The following is a 19,869-nucleotide window of genomic DNA, read 5'->3' on the forward strand; positions in this document are numbered from 1 at the left end:
TTTGTCTAATTTCTAAAATCAGCCTTGAGAATAAAGTATTTTTCCACCGAGGTACAATTCTGAGGGATGGTAAATGATAGATAGAAAAGGCAATTCCCAGGTTTGGGGCCAGAGTTACAGATGAGATAAGAAAGTGACAGTGAATATAGAAACAGGTACTTAGTTTATTGTAGTAAAAGAGTTATGGCACTTATATTTAATTCATTTGTCTTGAATAATACATTTTGAAATCTTTTCTGGGGATCTCATGGAAGAATCATTAACATCTTGACATTTCCTAAAGATCTCTGACTGTTTAGAAGTGTTTATTTCAGGTCGTATGTTTGGGGGAAATTGAAAGACAGGCCATTTGGGCCAAAAAAAAAAAAAAAAAAAAGGAAAGAAAGAAAAGCCTGACGGAGTCACTGTGCTGGCTAGGACACTAAGCTGTAGGACCTCTGATTGTTTTGTTATAGTCACTGAGCATTTCTGACCTCCAGTAAATCATTTCTCCTAAATGGCATAGGGATAATAACCACACCTGCAATCTCACTAGGAGAGGGAACTCTGAAGTGAAGAAATTGTTTTTGCACATACAATAGGGCAATTTACTTCCCCAGAGCACTGATGGGACTTGAACCAAGATCTTCCTTGCTTCAAAGCTCTCTACCCACTAGACAACACTGCCTCTCCTTAACACTAGACAGATCAGGCACATTAACTAATGGAAAAATTTTATTATAGTTTTACTTTGAAATAAAAATTTTAATCCTGTCTTTATTTTTTTCCCTTATGTATTAAAAAATGCTCTGTGTCCATTGATATAGATTGGTCCTTCAAGATATTCTTAAATTTCAGTCCTATTAATAACTGTTCCCTAGTCAATGGATCTCTGGTGGAATACTGACATATATATAAAAGTACACCTGGAAACTACTAATGCAACCCAGTCTGATTTAGTATTATGACTTTGATAGTTCATAAAATTGAATTTTTGTCAGGTGGGATATCCCCTGAATTTATTGATTTCCATCAGTATTTTTCTTTCTTAAAAGTATGTCACTATTTTCTTGGAAGCATTGCAAACTCTTTTGAAAATCCTATAAAACAAAATATGTTAAGTCCTGTAAAAGAAAATCAAAGAAAAACCTGGTAAGAATTGAGTCATCTCTCTGGGGATGATTCCTTGATATTATGACCACAGTTTATGTTCTTTCAAGTACATAGCAAGCTGAATAAGAAAAGCTTAATGCCTCCTTAGCTCATTGGATTCCCAAGGCTAGTCTGCTTCCTTTAGAGTTTGGGTGAGGACTGATCTGATCCCATCAAGGAGTCTGTTCTGGGCTTCTAGGGATCTCACCTGACTTCTAGTTACACCTAAAAGATTTAGTTCTAGAGCTAAGAGACTCCCCTTTGTACCTACCAAACAGCAAGGTGAATCTTCAGCAGGATCTAAAGCCAAGCAAATCACAAGATTTGGGCTCACAGAGAACTTTGCTGAAAGAGTAGATTGACCCTCAATGATTTTCCTTGAATCAGATCAGCTTTAGAAATGTGGTGAATCAACCAGTCATCTAGATCAGAAGTTTTTAACCTTTGTGGTGTCCTGGAACCCTTTGGCAGTCCAAGGAAGCCTATGGACCCTTTCTCAAAAGAATATTTTCAAATGTATAAAATAAAATTACAGGATTAGAAAGGAAACCAAACATCCAGAAATGTAGTTATCTTTTTTTTTTAATCCCCAGACCCCAGGTTAAGGAACTCTGATTCTAGTTCATTAAATTTGGTTCCTCCAGCCTGGATCTCAGTGTACATTGACCATAGATCCAGACTTGCTAAAATCAGAAAATACAAGAATAATATGAGAGAGACTGAGAGAGAACTGACATGATTCATATGGACTTTCAGAATATCACAGAAAGTTCTAGCTACACTCTTCTTTCCCCTGCCTTCTTTCTGATTTTCCAAATGATCTATTGTTTTGTTTCAGAGCTAGCAAAACCTCTAAATCTTTTATCTTTCACTCTTACAACATAGACTCCTTGAGAAAAGCTTTGAGCTGAAAGAACAGGACTATGACAAACAGATTCACTCTTTGAAGGGAGAAATTAAGACTCTAAAAGAAGAGAAATTGCAGCTCCAGCATCAGATGGAGGAAGAACAAATCATTTCCAATGGCTTGAAGGGAGAGGTGGCCCAGCTGACCAAGCAGACAAAGGTAGAAACAGAGATCTCATTTCTGCACTTCAGATCAAAGTAAATGGGAAATAGCTCCCTCAGAGAAGCATCCTGAATGGTATCCTTTATAGAGCCTTCCCTTGTCCACTAATCCAAAATATAACCCTGAAAAGTTGATTTAAAGCTGACATTTTGTTGTTATTTGTTTTCTAGTGTTACTGAAAGTGGATTGTGCAGTTTATTTGGAAAACTTTTAAAGGTTTGGATTCCATTATCAAACAGCATGAGAAGTAGGGTGAGCATTCTGGACTTAGAGTCAGAAAGACCTGCCTCTGACACTTACTATGTTCTCATGTTCACCTAGGTGGCATTGTGGATAGAATACTGGGTTCAAATGCAGTTTCAGATGCTTACTAGCTGTATGACCCTCGGCAAATCTCTTAACCCTGTTTGCCTCAGTTTCCTCATCTGTAAAATGAGCTGGAGAAAGAAATGGCAAACCATTCCATTATCTTTGCCAAGAAAACCCCAAATAGGGTCAGAAAGAGTCAGACACAACTGAACAACAAGAAACGTTCTCATGAGTCAGTAATTTAGACGGTCTGGGCCATATTTCCTCATCTATAAAACAGAAAAAAATAATGACCTTTGGAACCTATATCAAAAGACAGTTGAGAGACTCGAACGAGATAATATGTGTGAAGTGTTTTGCAAACTTTCAGTTGCTGTGCAGTTATCAGATATTCTTAGCAGCAGCATCCTCACTTGTTAAAATGTGTCAACAATGGGATCTTTTCCAAATTGAAGTGTAACAAACATTCTAAAATTCTTTGCACTGATCTATAAAATAACCATCAGAGAATTTAAATACTATGACAAAACCTTCCATTTATACCAACTCACCATTGGAAAGAAAAGATTGCCCCCCAAAAAAATGATTAGCCTACGTAGAAAATAGTGAGGCGGTGTGACATGATGAATAGAAAGCTGATCTTATCACCAGGAGGATGCAAAGAAGTTCAGGTCCCACCTTGAACACATTCTGCTTGCGATACCTCAAAAAAATTGCCCGACTTTTCAGTGCCTCCAGGCAGCTCTCTAAGACTATAGATTACAGCAGCAATTGCTCGACCGTCCGCATTGGTTAGGGAAGCTTCACCAGGAATCTCCCCTCATCAATGAAATGATCGGCCTGGACCAGGAAAAATAGATTCACTGTGACATGAGCATGCATGCGTCAGCTAGACATGTCCCTTCTGTTGGACTTGTCCGTTCTCTGATCTCTTAGGATTGTCCCTGTAGTTTGGCATCCAGTCGATCAATCAGAACTTAAGAGTTTACTATGTGCCAGGTACTGTCTCTTATCTTTGACAGCAAAAATTTATATATACATATATGTATATGTGTATTTGTACATATGTATAACTTATCTGAGGATTTTTAGTCAGTAGGATAATCATTTAAATTCATAGTATTTTAAGGTTTGGGAGGTTTTTTTGAGGTACATTCCTGATGAAAATAATGTAAACTTGGTCATTATTATCCCCATTTTTCGGATGAGAAGACAAAGGTTCAGAGAAGTCTAAGTGCTTTGCTCAGTAGTCACTTCCTAGTAAGTTAAGTGGGTAGCAGAGCTACCTTGAAAATAATATGCCACCTTTTCTAAGGAGATAAATTCCTTGTTACTAATATAAAGCTATGTGATATATAACTAATTCCTAAGAAAAATGAGGAAACAGACAGACCACTTGAAACTAACTGAAACAATTCCAGAAAATCAGTGGTCGATGAAAGAGCAAGAATTTTCTGTGTCTTCACTTTGGACACAGATCCCTTGACGTTGTCTTAGTCTAAGTATTTCTTCAGAGGCTCTTTCTTCCTGCCTTATTCATGGCTGGAAAGTTCTATGTTCAGGTCTGTCTCTCTCTCTAACTGCAATCATACATCTTTTGTTCTGAGAAGACTCCCCTCACATAGCAGGGAGTAGGAAACCCCTTGTCTGCTCTGTTATTTGAGCTTGCTTTGGTCGTCTCCTGCCAGCTTCTGTTATGGCTGCTAACTTTTTAGACTCTCAGATTCTGGACCCTGCCTGGCTGCCTATACTTTCCTGCCCTGCCTGACTTTCTTGGATTCAACCTTTAACCTGCCTGTACCTCAGGTAACTTTCCAGATCTTTTCTGCTGTCTACTCATTTGGGACTTCTCCTCTTTTGACTGTACCTTCTGCCAAATCCCTCATCCGTTGCCAGATTCCCAGCCTTTGTCTCTTCTAGTTAGTCCTGCCCCACTGATGATCTCCCCTCCCCTCGATCACTTAGACTAGAGTTTCTTGTGATCGGGAGTCTTTCTGGAGCACCTCAAAGATCTCGTCCAACGCTAGGTCTATAATCCTGTGATTTTTCCCCTGCCTTCTACGTTGGTCCTTACATGTCACTGGGTTTCTGAATGTCACAGCCTACCCTGTAAATCATGTTAGTTTTCCTAGCTACTAAACTGAAATGAAGGAAAACTTTTAAATATAAAAAATTAACAGGTATGTGGGACCCTCAGTTTATAGAGGTCTGTCCCCAACCTCCTAGAGGCCTTCCCTCAGCACCTGGTGCTGACTAAAATAAAACACGGTAGAAAGAAGATATCATCCCCCGTGCCTTTATTCCCATGATATGTCCTGTTTCATAAAGGGGTATGTGTTCCACATGAGATATCCACTGTGGCTCTTTTTCTCCCTTCTTTGCCCCCTTTCTGTCTATACTTTAATAATTCTCTCCTCCACGCCGTGAGGAAGTTATGGATTAGCTTCCACTTCCAGTGAAGCCATTAAGCAAGTTGGTTAAGTGTTACTAAAACTGACTTTAGGTATGGTTCTTTGTGACCAAACCACGTTCATATTTACAAGATTAAACAACAATTTTCTCTACACCAGCCTATGAGTTACATTACCAGAGTCCTTCACGTTGAACTATATGAGCAGTCGATGCTTAACTTTAAAATGCAGTTGCATCTTGTGATCATGTAGTGGGGAATACCCAATTAGGTGTATATTATTCCAGTAATGTTTCATTTATGGGCATTAGCAATTTGACTTTTTAAAATGTGGATTGTTGTTTTAATCCAGACAATCTCTGAGTTCCAAAAGGACATAGAGCTACTTCAGACGCAGAAGTTAAACGTGGAGAAACTCGTCCAGTCACAAAAACGAGAAATGAGAGGTAACTGCGACACCAGTCAGTTTGTTAGCATGGCAGTTAGTTTATTATGGAGTGATGGAAGTGAGATACTTGACCAGCATTAGGCCATATTCAATGGATAGTTTGCCTGTATGAGACTAGAGAACTGGGACCTAAAAGGATGGGAAAGAATATCAACCCTGCATGTCCAAAATAATCCTATGGCAATAATAATTAGCATGTATATGGCACTCAAAGCTTGCAAAGCTAGTTACAAATATTATCTCATTTTAGCCTCAATCACTCTGGGTGGTAGTTGCTCTTATTATCCCCAATTTCCCAGTGAGGAAACTGAGGCAGACAGAAGTTAAGTGACTTGCCTGGGGTCATACAGCTCTTTGGGTATCTGAGGCTGAAATTGAATTTCTTGACTCCAGGTCCAGTGCCCTATTTACTGTCTCACCCACCTCTTTATATTTTGATTTTACTTTCAGAAAAAATGTCCGAAATTACCAAGCAACTTCTTGAAAGCTATGACATCAAAGATGTAAGAAGCAGGTAAACTAGCATCACTTAACATTTCTAAGACATTAAAAGTGAGAAAAGAACAAAATATAAAGGGGGGAAGTCATTGATTTCCTTTTCTGTGCTATTTTCCAGACTCTCTGTGGAAGATTTGGAACATTTAAATGAAGATGGAGAACTCTGGTTTGCATACGAAGGTCTAAAGAAAGCAACTAGGTGAGAAAAATCAATTAGATCTCCCTGGTCCTTCTTTCTCTTCCCTCTCTTCTCTTTTTCTTTCTTCCCTTCTTTCTCCTCTATCTCTTCTTCCTTTCCTCTTTTTCCTTTCCCCTGCCTACTTATCTTTCTTCTTCCTCTTCTCTTTCTTTTTCTCTTCTTCCTCCAATACTCTACATACCCCTTCTCTCTCATCTTCCTTCAATATCTATTATGGGACTTCCAGAATCTAATTTCATTAGTGTGAACATTCCCTCCACTGACACAGAGAGCCAACTCCTCTCCCTATTTGTTAGTAGATCTTCTTCCAAAGTTGCTGTGGCCAAATATAGTATTTAACAAAAAAAAATGTTTATACATTATATTGTAATTACCTCATTTTATCTAGAATAATTTACCTGAAAATCTAGTAATGTAAGCACTTGATAATGTTTTTATGGGATAAGAAGTTCATTAATGAGTAAATAGAATAGAAAATCCTTAAGAATGTATAAACTGAAATGCTGTGTTATATTTTTGACTGAAGAAATTTAGAGAGTTCACTGTAATTTTTCTGGAATTATAAAGTTAATGTAAAATGATTTTATTTTAGAAGTCTTTGTAATTGACATTTCTAAGTTATTTTTAATCACCATATTGACTGTCCAAATCCTAGTGCTGAAATTAAGGACTTTCACCATTTATTACAAAATGTCTTCTTGTATTTGCACACTACCAGAAATGTGCATTTCTTTATATTCTTAATAAGGAATTTGGGGTACAAACATGTTGCTAAAAATGCTTCAGTCATGGTTAGAAAGATGTAGAACCATGTCACAAACTGGGATCATCTCCTCCTCCAGTGTCTCATTTCGGTTGAGTATTGGAAGGTTATGACGATGGAATGCAAACTCTTTCAAGTTGTGTCCATGCTGAAAGGTTTTGAATATGGTTCACTCTTATTTCACAGCAAGCATTTATTAAGCAACTTTTCTATGCATTATGCTGAGGATACAAAGATAAAGATGAAACAGTTCTGTCCTCAAAGAGCTGACCATCATTATCCTCTGCCTCTCTGATTGAAGAATGGGACCATGAGCCTGAAATGGCCATTTGAAGAGAGAGCCCTGTTCAGACAGCTGCTCCTTATTTCTCCCTTGGTGGCACTACCTTGGGACTTTTCTACTAACTTTTCCATCCATGCCCCCCATCCCTTGCTTTTTAGCTTACTTTTGTGTTTGTTGTAAGTTCCTTGAGGGCAAAAACCATTTTTCTTTTTTTCATATTTGTATCCCCAGTGCTTAGCACAATCTGGCACATAGTAGGTGTTTAATAAATGTTTATTGATTGTTGACTATTGGAGTAAGGACTTTCAATCTTTTTTAAAAATTTTACAAGCATTTATTTTGTTTCTCCTTCCTGCCTCCCTTGCCCAAATTGAAAAAACAAAAACAAAACCTTGGTGACAAGTATGTCTAATCAAGGAAAACAAATTCTCACATTAGCCAAGGTACTGCCATTCTATAGGAGAAAAACAACAGGGATGCAGATGGATCCATACAAGGTAACATCAGTGGGGAGGACACCAACAACTGTGTGGATGAGCACCCCTTGTGTAGGAGCGGCATTTTGGATGAATCTTGAAGGAAACTAAGTCTTCTGAGAGGTGGAGGTGAGGAAGGTGTGCAACAGGCTAAGAACAATTAATTGTAAGGCAATGGCTAATGCCCCTAAGTCCATGTGCTCTGAGGCATGACCCAAACTGTGGTCTTTGGTTCTTGCTTAGGGAACCTACATAATCTGAGTTTATATAATAATGTAGTAATAATAAGAGATAATATGCCCTAGTGGATAGAGAGCTGGCCTCAAAGTCATGAAAGATCTGGATTAAAGTCCTGCCTCTAAGACTGTTCGTTAAGAAAAGATGCCTACCTGCATTGGTAGAGGCAGTTTCCTCATCTGGGAAATCTTGACATTAGCAAAATCATAGGTCCAGTCCCTAATGCTATTAATTAAAGCCTAAAGCTATTTACAAAGTATTCTACATATATCTTCTCATTCAATCCTCACAACATCCTTCTGGGATAGGTAGTGTAAGTTTAACATCTCCATTTAAAATGTCATTAAGTTGTGATTCTATCTATATGGGCACTCCCAGTGTGAGAAAACAAACTCCTTTCACCAGATTAGATCAAACCTGTCCACATGCACATAGCTGGTGCCAGAGACAAATATAAACAGAGATCTCCCTGACTCCAAGCCCAACATTCTATCCATTATATGACAGACTCCCCATTGCCATTTTTTACAAATGAAAGGTGAATTGTCTTTCCTACTATCACTCAACTTGTCAGTGGTAGAGCTGAGATTCAAACCTGGGTCTCTTGACTATAAGTTAGTGTTCCTTACACTATGCTCCTTACACAGTGAGGAACTTAACAGAGAAAAGGCATGAACATTGAAGACTGTACTACCCCTCTCCAATCTGTCCTCTGCTTAACTAATTAAAGTGATATTCCTAAAGCTCGTACTAACATCTGGTCATGTCACTCCCCTGTGCAAAACCAGTTCCTTCTTAATTGACTCTGTGATAAAATACAAGCTCCTCTGTTTGGCATTGAAAACCCTCACATTTTTGGTCCAGCCTTCTACCTTTCCAGCATCATTACATACTACTATTCTTAAAGTACTTAATGTCTGTTCTAGTCATCCTAGCCTTTTTGCTGTTTGTCACTCATTACATTCTCTCTCCCATCTCCGTGCTTTTGCACAAGCCACTCTCCCATGGCATTCCCTCCTCACTATCGACTGTTAGAATTCCTAGTTTTTCTTAAGAATTCATCTTGTGTTACCTCTTCTATGAAGCTTTTCTGATCTTCCTATCTGTGGTACTTTCTTCCCCAAAAAATTACCTTTCATTTTTAGGTTGCTTCCCTGAATAGCAAGCCAGTTTGTTGATGATCACAGGAATATTTTATTTTTGTCTTCAGGGCCCCAGAACCTAGCACCATGATCCGCACACAGTAGATACTTGAATATTTGCCCCTTTCTTTGACAGAGTGTTGGAGAACCATTTCCAGTCTCAGAAAGAGAACTATGAAAAGGAGATTGAAGCGTTGAACTTTAAAGTTGAACACCTCAGTCAAGAAATCAACCATTTACAAAAATTGTTTAGGGAAGAAAATGACATCAATGACAGTATCCGTCACGAAGTTACCAGACTGACATCTGAAAACATGGTATAGTAACATGGTCATTGATCAAACATGCTTCCTTTCATTTCTTCCTTTTCTGTGGTGGAACAAAATAGTCTCTTGTTGTTGGGGCCATGAAATGGGTCCATAAGATGTCAATAACCTAGGGTAATTAATAGGACTATAAAAAAACCTACCTTACAGTTTGGGGGGAAGTGGAGGCGAGAGTATGGCCCAAGCTGAGATTTCAAATGGTAACCAGAATTCCCTGCTGGATAAAGCCAGAGTGCTCATTTATGTAATCTCTAGGAAACTGTCCCAAAATGGATGTCAGAGATGGTGAAGACAGTGCAGAGATCATGCTAAGGCATCAACAAACTGCAGATTCTCTGCCTCAGTGTTCTTTGATCACATTTGCTCTACCGGTCATGACTGCTGCTTGCTCAGCTGCATTCATATCCTTGTGGCCCCAGATGCTCAGAAAAAGCGTACTTGACATAAATTACCTTTTGCAAGAAACTAACTAATTGGGTCATAAAAAGTAAATAACCTTTGGTTGGTGAGTACTTCAGCTCCTAGATATTGTATTTTACACCATCTTATTCCACTGCACAAAAACAGGATGGGGGTGGGGAGAACAAAGTATATGATGATTCCTTCTTTCGTATATTTAATACTAGCCATAACCCCCACAAAAACTGACAAAATATCAGGAAGATAAACAGGATGAAATGTAGAAGGGAAATGAGGGGAAGAATGATTTTAGTAGGCAGTACAGCGCATCCTGAGGTTGCACAAAATATTCGAGGGGAATGTTTTGAAGGCAAAGCACACATGACAATCTGAGGATCGATGTTTGATGAGTGGAAATGTTTTGATATAAATTAGGGTTCTGGGTCTGGCATATATGTATGACAACTCCAAGTCTTATATGTACAATAATAATACATGCTTATATAACCCTTCAGAGTTGGCAAAGCACTGACCTTCCAACAGCCCTGTGGCATGGCAATGAAGCCATTATTACCCTCATTTTTGCAGATTAGGAAAGTGAGTCTCAGATTAAATGATTTATCCATAGAGCTAGTAAGTGGTGAAGGCTGCAGTGCTATGCAACCATGACTTCCCTGATTTTTTTTACAAATTAGGAAACTCAGCCTTAGTGGTTAGATGACTTGTTCAGAGGGAAGCCTATAACACATCCCAAGTCTTCTCATTCTGGTACTCATGTGTGTGTGTCTTGGAGAAATATCCACTTCCATTGAGTCATAAGATGCAGAAGGCTCTCTCAGAGGGGAAGTGAATGCCTCATAAAAGGAGGTGATTCAGAGTGAGAAGAGGAAGATATGAAAGTGTGTGTGTGTGTGTGTGTGTGTGTGTGTGTGTGTGTGTGTGTGTGTGTGCGCGCGCATTGCATGGAACTGTTCTTGAGTCTGAAGCACAAAATTGGTCCCAATAGTAAGATGTCTCTAGGATTTGGAAGCCTGATATTATATGATGCTTAGGTGACACGGTAAGTAAAGTGATCTATTCTCCAGAGGATAAGAGATTTCAGAAAAGGAAATGCTAAGCATAGTTCTTTGGTTCATCCTTTAATGTCTTCATCCAGAGTTACTTTCTAATACCTCGAATGTTTTGTACTCCAGATAGAATCTGGCCATCCATGTTTTCATCATTTTTTCTATAGCTGTATTTGGTAAACTCTTTGTATGTAAGAGCAGTACCATGATTCCCTGCTGCAACAGCAAGGACCCCAGCATACACAGGAGGGCCTGCTGTACAGGTCCTTAGATGTGCTTTACTAAAAGGAAAGCAACTTTTGAGGGGTCAACAATCTTCTTTTATTACGTATACCAACAGAGAAAATGCTAGCAGAGAAATAAAGACCAACAGACAAGGCTTCTGTCTGACCATAAGCAATACATACATCACAGATCAACAGACAGATCCAACTGTCTGACCATTACATATGTACGTGCTTAGTTACCAAAGATAGAAGCACCAACATCTGGGTTTTCAAAGGTGGGGGGAGTGGGCTCCTTAAGGGCTACCCAGAGTCTCCTCTGGTCAAATGAATACTCCACATAAGTAAGCCCCAAAGCAAAACTGCCCTCAGAGTATATATACATTTTTCAGAGCCAGAGGGCATCACAACCCTGGAGAACCAGTGCCTCGTTAGAAATTAACAAAAGGTAAGAGCCTTCCTACCAAACAAATCTTCCCTAATCAAGCTTCCCTTAATGACTAGGCCCATTAATGGGTGGGGAAGATCTTTAACTCTCCTTAACATAATTAACATTACACCTGCATGATTAACACACACAGCAGGCATTCAGTTGCTTACATAAAGCTTATAGTGAATGAATGGGGATGAAAGAAAAGATCATTTCAGAATGTGGTTGGAAGTGAGGCCCTCCCTTTCCCACAGCTATCTCTCCAATCCCCTGTAATCTCCACTCCACTGGGGATGCCTGCAAGCTGGCAGCTGGGGATGAAACCAATGACCTTCAGCATCCAGGAGAACCATCAATAAACATCTATTGAGCACCTGCTCTATGCCAAGCTCTGTGCTGTACTACTCTAGGTCTATCAGCTGACACTCACAAGATAATGACAATTCCTAAAAAGGGAACTATTTCTTTAGGGGTTAGGGCTGTCTTGGCAGAGGAGAAAAGAACCTATTTGAAGTAGTGGTATAGCAGGATGAAGAGGCACTCTACAAAAAATTTTTTTAAAGAACAGCAAAATATCGCAGGAGGAAGAATTTTGGTTGAGAAAGAAAAGGTTATGTCAGTAGCAGTGTAGGTGCATATGATTTCCAAGATGAAGTAAGTGACCCCAAGTGGATACTTTTTCAGGATTTCTCCTGCATGACCATGTGTTTCAAAGGGATTCCTGACCATGTACAGCTGGACTAGAGGGCCTCTAGGAATCCCTCCAACTCCCTGATCCAGTGATTCTGTGTAAAATGTGTCCTAGGTACAAGACTGAAATGCTCAGTTTGCACAAGGGAAGTGAGAAAATCTATACAGTAAGAACTAATTTACAAAGCCAGGCTTAGCTAGGAAGACTGCCCAGTAGTGGGTATGGTATCAACGCATACATTGGCAATAGGCCAAAGAAGAGAAAACTGTTCATATACCTCACTTGGGCAAGAAGCTATGTACTGAAGTCCTCCAACTGCAGGTGGGAAATGTGGCACTCTTGATCGTCAATGAAGAATTATCAAAACGGAACATTTGACTTCAGAGCCTCTACCTCATGCAAATAATAGAGTCAAAGATGGTGTTAAGATATCATAAGCGTTTGAGGGCAGGAACTGTGTCATTTTTTTAAAAAAAATTTTATAGAAGTACAATACCTTGAACATAGAAGATAATCTAACCAAACTGGACCACTCTGCCCTCTGAACATGCACCGTATTCTCTAGCCTTTGCATCTTTGCTCAAGCTGTGTCCTATGTCTAGGGTATTTTCCTTAAATCTTTCTCCAGAAAGATGCCCTTGACCTTCCATCAGCTTCTCAAAATGGATTTCACTGGTGAATTTCTAGTGAACTTCATAGACTAGTCCTTGTGCTTTTGGAGTGATGGGAAGGAGAGGAAAGTACCTCTGTTTTATTTCCTCAGCTTAAGAGGGTCCTTATTCCTAGTAAAACATCATTGCTTTAATCCCTCTTGGAACATCATATGGAATAAATCCCAAAAGTCCTTTCCCTTGGTATATACATTTTCTCCCTTCAGTTGGCTTTCTTCCTTCCATGGACACATGTGGGGCACAGCACATCGAAGAAACCATCAAGGGTGTGATGGAGATGAAAAAAAATTGAGAATTGCTACCCTATAGCACATTATTATTTCCTGCGGCTTCTTTTTCATGGTCTAGGGCAGAGTGGAAATCTAAATGACTGGCAAAAATGGATTAATTTATGAAGTTGCATAAAGAACTTGAAATTCTCCCGAATTTTCCTTTCAGAATAGCAAGTATTTATTTATACTTTTCTTGCCTACTTAATTATGTCAGTTTTTTTAATGCTCCTTCCTTATCTTTCTGTGAAGATGATTCCAGACTTTAAACAGCAGATTTCAGAACTTGAGAAGCAGAAACAGGACCTTGAAATCCGTCTAACTGAACAGACGGAAAAAATGAGAGGTAACTGATGCTACGTACTTTAAAAATAAGTAGAGTTTTCTACCACTGGGAAATGCCTGCGGTAGGGGGTGGGGGAGAAATGTACCTAACTTGAAACCAAAGAAAAGCAAATGAAACAAAGCTGGATATGTATTCCGTAGTACGGTTGGTTCTAAAAGGAAGAAAAATTCTGAGTTCCAAAGTATGGCTCCCACTACACACTAGGAAAATTGTGAGTCAGTGTTAAAGCTTTTAATCTTCCAAAAGCCTTGCTACATAGAAGTTATAGTTTTATTTGCCGCATAGCTGCTAAAATAGAAAAGCTCCTTTTGTCCCCATGTCCCACACAGCCCTTTCAGAAGAAATCCCTGGACACTGCAGTTACATATAAAAAATTCTTTCTTCACAAAAGAAAAATATACTCGGAAAATGTTGGGGATAATAGTCAAATTCTCCAGTAATAAACAGCTTACCTTTACATGGTGCTTCATGATTATGTTTTGTGTCTGTCCTGTCATTGATCCTTATGATCTAGTTTATTATTCCCTTAGGTACCTTGTTTAAGGTCACATAGCTGCAGACTGAAGACCCTCGGTCTTTTGATCCCCTAAGTCCAGTGATCTTTTCACCATATCAAGCTGCCTCACTGTTGATGTGCACAGAAGTACAAGGCCTTACACATAGTACAAAACTAGACCCCTGCCCTCTGAACATGCACTGTGTTCTTCAGCCCCTGTGCCCTATGTCTAAGATTCTTTTCCTAATGCTTCCTGCAGAAAGTTTCCCCTGATACTCAATATGGTTCTTAAAATGGAGTTCTAAGGAACTTCATAGACTAGTTCACATGCTTTTAGGGTGACGGGAAGGAGGGGACGGTGCCTCTACTTTATTTCCTCAATGTAAGATGCTTCTCATTCCTAGTAGGGAACTTATTTCAATCCCTTCTCCTTGATAACCACATGAGAACAGCCCCATTCATCCCTTTCCCCCTGATATATCTGTTTTCTAACCCTAGTTCTGGCCCATGGAGAGATATAGAGCACAGTACCTCAAGGAAATCATCAAGGGTGTGAGAGACAAAAACCCATTTGAGCACTGCTACCCTACAGGGCATCCTTACTTCCTGTGGCCCGGGTTGATTTTCTCTCTAAGAATTTATAATCTAATGCTAAGAGGCTATAGAAACAAATCCAAAGAGGGCATTTGCTCACCAGATATTTGTGAAGGAAATCCAGATTAGTCTAACTTGACGAATAACTGGAAGTCAGTATATGTATATGTATCTGCATGTACGTGTGCATGCACACATGCACATGTGTGTTGGACAAATATTGCAAATGAACAATGAGTTGGGCCCAAATTGAACAGGAGGAGGAGCGAGGAATGAATTGCCTTTGGCATACTGCTGGGTTCTTTTAATGACCAGAAACTTCTCCCTGAACCTGAGGCCCATCTTTTTATTACCAGTTTTCTACCATTAGTATTGTGTGGCGGCATATACTGAAACACTAGTCTCCAAAGCCTTTAAAATTAAAGGGAAACTACTTATGAAAATTCAGAGGTTTTTTTGGGAGGGGGGTAGATATAGGTGAGTAAAGAATCAGGGCAGAAGAGGGGCTAGGAACACACTAGGGGATTCAATTTTAAAATAATTTATGAAGCAGCCACAGACCACTGAGTTAGGTGTCAGAGATACAAAGATTTTTTTAAAAACCAGAATTTCCTGTCCTCAAGGAGTTTACAGTGTAATAGATTAGACACTCAAATATTTATTAAAAAGATTGAGTTGCATGGATCATGCAGGCGAGGAGATAAGAATGGACCAGGGATTTGTGTTTCTTTCTAATCTGAAAGGCAGTGTGAAATAGGGGTATGGGGAAAAAATATAGAACTGTGAGTCAGGAGGCTGAGTTCTAACTCCGAATTTACTAGACTGTGACCTCAGTTGGTTAGGGACTCAGTTTTCTCTTTTGTAAAGGAAGAGGTTGGACTCGATGATACCTATCATTCCTTCCAGTTCTAACATTCTGTGGTTTCCAGTGGCATCCCAATGCAGTGGTTTTAAACTATATTTCATAGAACTCTGTCATTCTTATGTGAATAAGAATTACCAAGGGGATAAATTCTTTAAAGCTCTTCAAAACCTGGCCCCTCCCTCCCTTCCCAGTCTTCTTAACTTTTTTCGCCTCCCTTATTTTCTCTTTCTCAAACATGATGCTCCTTCTCCCCCTCTCTCTGTGTCTTTGACTGGTTGTCTCCACACACACACCCCTCCCCCATACCTGGAACATTCTCTACCTTTATCTCCAACTCTTAGAATTCCTGGCTTCCTTTATAATTTTGTTCAAGTAACACTCCAGAAGGCCTTCCCCTGTCTACCCCGACCCCCAGTCTACTAGAATTTACCTAAGATTGCCTTGCATTTACTCTGTATGTATCTGCCTTATGCCTATTCATTTACATGTTGTCACCCCTCTTAAAATATAAGCTCCCTGAGAACAGGGATTATTGGGGATTTTTTTTTTTTGCCTTTCTCTGTATCTTCATAGCATAGAATCTGACATGTAGTGAGTGATTAATAAATGCTTATTGATTGATAAAGTAGCAATATCTTCAAGACTTACATTGGTATTCCAACTGAAAACATAATTTGTGTGTTTCTGACTTAAATAAAATTCAAGGGGATAGAACCAAAGAATCCTTTCTGATCCTAACCCTAAATGTACTCTATCACATTTCAGTTCCATTTTCTCCTTACGTTCAGTCTACTTACCTACAGAAAAATGCAAATGTTGTCCTGTTATTACTTTTCACAATTTCTGGTATTACAATTTCTCCACCTTTATTGTCATAAAGAAAGATCATCTTTTACTCATGGAAATACTGAATGTCAGAAGTAGAAAGGATCTCTTAGGTCCCATCCTATCGCTGAGCAGGTGCATGACCTGCTTCAACCTCTCTGACGAGCGATCCTTCAGCCTCCCTATGAAAAAGACTGTGTTACCTCATCAGACAGTCAGGCTACCCTTGTTTTTTCTGATATTAAACCAAATATAGCCATTATTCCTTGTTCTGCCCTCTACAACCAAGCAAAATTACCTCTTCTTCTATATAACCTTTCATATATTTGAAGCTAACGTTGCTAGCCTTCCCCCTTAACACCTTCTACTAATTAGGCTAAAATCTCCCTTTTCTCCTTTCTTTTCCTCCTCACTCTCCCCTTTTCCTCACTCTTTCCCTTCCTTCCTCCCATCATGGTTCTATGAAGCATGGGTGCTTACTAGCTTCTTTGATGTTCATGCCACAGAGGTGAGATTCCCAAGGAGCTTGCATCTGCTACAACTCCCAGACCTGTTGAATGCCTCCTCATCTAGTGCTTGTCCAGTTGAATTGTTGAACAGTGGGGTCTCTGACCTTAGGATCCTTCACGCCTGGGCTTTGGCATGGTGGGACTCAATGCTCAGCTCTTATAGATGGTCCCAAGATTGAACTTGTTGAGTTGCTTCTTTCATGTTTGATTTTTGATGATCCCATTTGGGGTTTTCTTGGCAAAGATAATGGAATGATTTGCCTTGTCCTTCTCCAGTTCATTTTACAGAAAAAGAAACTGAGGAAAGCAGGGGAAAGTGACATGCCCAAGGTCATACAGCTAGTAAGTGTCTGAAGCTGGATTTGAACTTAAGAAGATGAACCTTCCTGATTCCAAGCCCAGCTCTATATCCACTGCTCCATCTGCTGCCCCAAAGCCATGAAAACAGGGAGGGAAATGTGATGCAGCGGAAGGAGTGCTGGATTTTAAATAGACTTAGTTTTACAGGCTGAGGAGTGCTGACAGCCTACAATGTCATGGAAATCAAAGGTGGCTCCCTAAAAGATTAAGGACCTAAGAGGGATTTTCCCTTCCTTCCCATTTCCAGGTCTGCAATATCTTGCCCATTCTCTGTGGTCTTTCAGAAATCAACTGATCATGATCTTGCAGTCTCATCTGTAAATTTTTTTTTCAATACTCTGGGCTGTTTTTTGAGCCTGGTGAATGGAACTTACTAAGGGCAACTATATATCTATTTAAATAGAGCCAGCTAGGTGGCACAGCAGATTGGGCCCAGAGTGAGAAACTGTGATCCAATATAGCCTCAAACACTTCCTAGCTGTGTGACTCTGGGCACATCACTTAACTTCTCTATGCCTCAAGGTTACTATGAGATACATGTTAAAGGTTAAATGAAGTACATGTAAAGTGTAGCACAGTGCCTAGTATAGATTAGGTGCAATATTAGTGCTTGTTTTCTCCCCTACCTTCTCCCTTTTCTCCCCATAACTATCTTCACAGTTATCTTGAGTTCCAAGTATCTGTTAAGTAATTTTTTCTCTATTTCTTAGTTCAAGAGGTTTTTTTTTTTTGACAGGAAAAAATAGAAGCAAATGAAGCACTGCTCTTCTTCCTCTTTATCGTTATCATAATCCTATCCTACCTAAGCAACAGGCCTCTTCCTTCTTTTATCTTTCCCTTGCTCCCCAAAAGGCTTGGAAATAAATGACATTTGTTGTTGTCTGTGTCAGGAAAGACAAGTCTCAGCTTGTTCTGGGCTTTAGAATTCTTAGCATTCTCACAGGTCCTGTCATCCTTTTGGATCCTTCAGTTCACTGGCCTTCTCTTTTCTTAACAAGCCTCTTCAAAATCTTAGTTCACTGATGAATTCTTTGCGTGACTGTATTAATCTTTTCGGACATCTACTTTTCTTCCTTAGTGGATTTATTTGTGTTTGTGTCCTCAAAATTTCATTCTTAACAGCACCCCCTCCTTCTCGTGAGAAGACATTCCCTACAGAATTTTAAGCCAGGAGATCATACCAGTTCTTTCTCTGAACTCTAAACTTTCATTTTCTAGTATCAAGGTTGGTGTCAAAGTATGCCTTATGGCCCCCTTCTCGTTTACAGATATGGTCAGCTTTCTTATAAGCTTTCCGTCGTTTCTTCTTCAGAAGTTAGGTCCATTTCATTGGTCAAAATCTGGTCCAAGATAAAAGTTTCTTCTTGTTTCGTCTTAGGTTTATCTTCTTTGGCTAATATTAAATCAAACAAATATTCATTAGGTATTTTGGGTTGATAAAGGCACTGTGCTTAGGGAAACAAAGATGAAACAAGATATAGTCCTACACTTTACAGAGCGTGTAGTTCAGTAAAGAGATAAGAGATGTGCCCAAATTTACCATAATTTAAGACATAATAGGATAAATGGACAGGAGAGGTCCAACAAAGAGGTCTAAGTATTTAGGGAAGAATGACTCCCTTGTAGCTACATAAATCAGGGAAGACCTCATGTGGAACAGAAACATAGAGGAAACTTTTATTTAGCTGCAATGACATTAACCAGACTTAGGAATTCAAAGATAATGTCTGTTTACATCATTAGGAACATATCTGTGTTTGGGGTTTGAAGCTATCAAAAATGGTTGCTTTTCATTGCAGGCATGGTTAAAAGATGAGTCAAAAACCAAGATTTCTTTCCTTACAATGGGTACAGAAAGACCGACTTGAAAAGACAGTCATTATTTTCAGAGTTCATAATTGTTTACTGGTTATTTCATAAACATTAAATACATAGGAAATGGAAAAGCTTGGGTAAATATTGATATGTAAACAATATTTGTCAAACACAACAAATGGGCATCTGATTAAAAGTTTTGAAAAGGTTTAGCCAGCTGTGTCTAAAATGAATGAACTAAATTTCCCCTCATCACAGGAAAAATAGAAGAACTGTCTAGTCAGTTACATCACAATCTGGAAGAGGAAGGAACTCAAAGGAGGTAAGTCCTGTCACCATGTAATTTCTCCTCATTGAAATAGATGGAAAAAGAGCAAAATTTCCAAGGAATATTAAGATAGAGAGCCATAGCCTTACTTAAATCAACGATTTACACCAGAAGAGCTGGATGCTCCTTCAGAGAAGTAAAATGGCTCTCTGCTAGAACCTTACATGTACAACACTCTATATTGGATGCTCGATATGTGAACCAATAATTTTCTTTTAATAATTTATTTTATTTTCAATTACATGTAAAAATAATTTTAATATTCATTAAAAAAAATTTTGAGTTCCAAGTTCTCTCCTTCTCTCTCCCCTCCCAGGGAGAGAGTCTTCTCTCAGGGAGAGTCCCTGAGACAGTAAGCAAAACTCAATAATTGTCCCAGTGAAACAAATGAAATTATTTATTTCCAGGAAAGAAGTTTTCTTCCCGCATGACTCTACTAGTAGAATTAGAACCAAACCAAGACTTGAATTTACATGGAAAGGAGATACCATTCTGACCCTGTCTCTCTCTGAAGACCTAAATGACACCCCTCTCTTTAGCTCTCAGATATTCTGTCACCTATCTTGTCGTGTGCTCTTCTGTTTCCTTTGTCTTCCCTTCTGAATTGTCTGCCCTGCACACAAAAGAGACTTGATAAGTGTTTGCTGAATTGAATTGATCATAGGGAGTAGAAGTAACTACAGTTATAA

At 39.1% G+C, this 19,869-nt stretch overlaps 1 protein-coding gene across 1 annotated transcript in view; it reads left to right on the forward strand.

The window, feature by feature from the left end:
- MYO5C (myosin VC) overlaps window positions 1-19,869 on the forward strand; it is a 145,810-nt gene that overhangs the window by 99,854 nt on the left and 26,087 nt on the right. The window contains exons 25-31 of the mRNA XM_072622955.1: window positions 2,017-2,197; window positions 5,272-5,365; window positions 5,818-5,881; window positions 5,984-6,064; window positions 9,102-9,282; window positions 13,295-13,388; window positions 19,111-19,174. Coding sequence (XP_072479056.1) covers window positions 2,017-2,197; window positions 5,272-5,365; window positions 5,818-5,881; window positions 5,984-6,064; window positions 9,102-9,282; window positions 13,295-13,388; window positions 19,111-19,174 — 759 coding nt within the window. The remainder of the gene's footprint in view (window positions 1-2,016; window positions 2,198-5,271; window positions 5,366-5,817; window positions 5,882-5,983; window positions 6,065-9,101; window positions 9,283-13,294; window positions 13,389-19,110; window positions 19,175-19,869) is intronic.

The sequence above is a fragment of the Notamacropus eugenii genome, chromosome 7 (assembly GCF_028372415.1).
Source record: "Notamacropus eugenii isolate mMacEug1 chromosome 7, mMacEug1.pri_v2, whole genome shotgun sequence".
Taxonomy (NCBI): Eukaryota; Metazoa; Chordata; class Mammalia; order Diprotodontia; family Macropodidae; genus Notamacropus; species Notamacropus eugenii.